At 40.4% G+C, this 1897-nt stretch overlaps 1 protein-coding gene across 1 annotated transcript in view; it reads left to right on the top strand.

Annotated features, from left to right (window-relative positions):
* KIF13A (kinesin family member 13A) overlaps positions 1-1897 on the top strand; it is a 218863-nt gene that overhangs the window by 201083 nt on the left and 15883 nt on the right. Inside the window, exons 36-37 of the mRNA XM_012804208.2 lie at positions 371-522; positions 1023-1127. Coding sequence (XP_012659662.1) covers positions 371-522; positions 1023-1127 — 257 coding nt within the window. The remainder of the gene's footprint in view (positions 1-370; positions 523-1022; positions 1128-1897) is intronic.

The following is a 1897-nucleotide window of genomic DNA, read 5'->3' as shown; positions in this document are numbered from 1 at the left end:
CCAGGGGGATAGCTTGAGGCTCTGTCTCAAAAAAAAAAAAAAAAAAAAAACAGGTCTGAGAATTCAGAGAAATGGAAAATCAGCATGCATTGAAATTGGTCTGATAAGTGTTATTTAAGCTGAATCTTGAAAAAAGGGTAGAAAATTCGGTTTCTGGTTTCTTTGACACTGACCATCCCCTTGGTAACTACTTGTGATTGCATAAGTTTATCTCTGTTCTCCCCCACATCTCTTTTAATGCTTAGCCAGACATTAGCCTATGAATGTCATTGTTCTACCAGATATTTCCACGGCTAGGTCATTGCCTCACTTCCTGTATGTTGGATAAGGTTTTCTTTATCTGTAAACTCACACTTTTTTTCTTCCCCAGGCTGTACGTCAGAGAATCCTCATGCCTTAACCATCAGCCCTTTTAAAGCATTCTCTCCTCAGCCACCAAAGTTTTTCAAACCCCTAATGCCTGTAAAAGAGGAGCATAAGAAGAGGATAGCCCTTGAAGCAAGGCCTCTCCTAAGCCAGGAGGTAAATGCTGCCGTGTCTGTACTACGCAGGATAGAGCAGAATCATGTTGCCCATGGAGACACAGCAGCTTGAGTTAACGAGTGGGATGCTGCATGTGGACGTGCATGGTCATCACTCCGTGGATCCCCTTCTCAAACACCTTTCTCAAGCATGCAGGGTCATGGTAGAATTTCTTGGTTGTTGTTGCTGTAATTTGATTTCTGTGTGTTTATGGTTTTTCAAAGTACTTTTTATCTTTTAAGTGAGACAGCTACGTTTTCTAGGTGTTTTGAAAATATTAAATATTTTATCTATTTTTTTGATAGAACCAATTATGGTTTTTTACAAAAGAGTCTGTGTACTCCTGTCATATTCCTCCAGTGGTTTGACTCTGACCTGCGGAATTACTCACACGTGATCAGAGTGTTAGCCTTGCTTTTCTAACTTGCACGTACTTAATATGTATTTCCGCTGTCATCGTCTTTTGTATGTGATGCATCTGTGTGTCTTAACCTTTGCAGAGCATGCCTCCACCCCAGGCACATAACCCTGGCTGCATTGTACCCTCAGGAAGCAATGGCAGCAGCATGCCAGTAGAACACAATAGCAAACGTGAGAAGAAGATTGTAAGTTCTGGAACCCCATTTCTGTCATATTGCCCGGTGGTGGGTTTAAGGCCCTTTCACAGACAATCATCCAAATGCTAGGAGCAATTAAGACATGTATGAGGTCTTTGCTTGAAAAAGAAATATGCTCATTGATAATGAAATTTTACATGAATATGACCATAACCTGTGCTCTTAAGTGTTCGTTCTCTTTTGTTTCATTTATTTATTTTTTATTTAGGATAAGTTTGCTTAGAAAAAAGGGGAAAATGCACTTCAAATGTTCTGGTCTTAATAAAAAGTGTAACAAATATATTACTTTAACTAATAAGTCAAATCCTTCTAATGTGCCTGTACATGTTGCCCAGATTCTGAAGTTAATCTACCTAGAAGAATTGCATTTACTTGGAGTAAGTTATCATGCATTTAGCTGTGGATGTGTTTGAAAGCTTTTTTGTGTTGCCTGATACTGTTGCCAAGATGATTCTGTAGTTTGAGCTGCGCTACAATCCATCAGCACCCATTACCATCTTGCTATCTAGGGTAGCTTTTGTTCATTAGCTGGCAAAATGTTAGTTAACTGACCCTTTGGTGTCAGCCTTCCTTTCGGGATGGCTTATCTATATTTTACCACAGGTAGATTGAAGCTATCTGCAAAGTCTCATTCCCTAGCACTTGGTTATAAAATTACAAATCTGGCTCGGTGCCTATAGCTCAACTGGCTAAGGCGCCAGCCATGTACACCTAAGGTGGCGGGTTCGAATCCCCAGCCCAGACCCGCCAAACAACAA

The sequence above is a fragment of the Otolemur garnettii genome, unplaced genomic scaffold, assembly GCF_000181295.1.
Source record: "Otolemur garnettii isolate 467f Iridium unplaced genomic scaffold, OtoGar3 scaffold00026, whole genome shotgun sequence".
NCBI classification, from domain to species: domain Eukaryota; kingdom Metazoa; phylum Chordata; class Mammalia; order Primates; family Galagidae; genus Otolemur; species Otolemur garnettii.
Note: the sequence above shows the minus strand (reverse complement) of the source record. Positions and strands in the feature narration are given on the sequence as shown.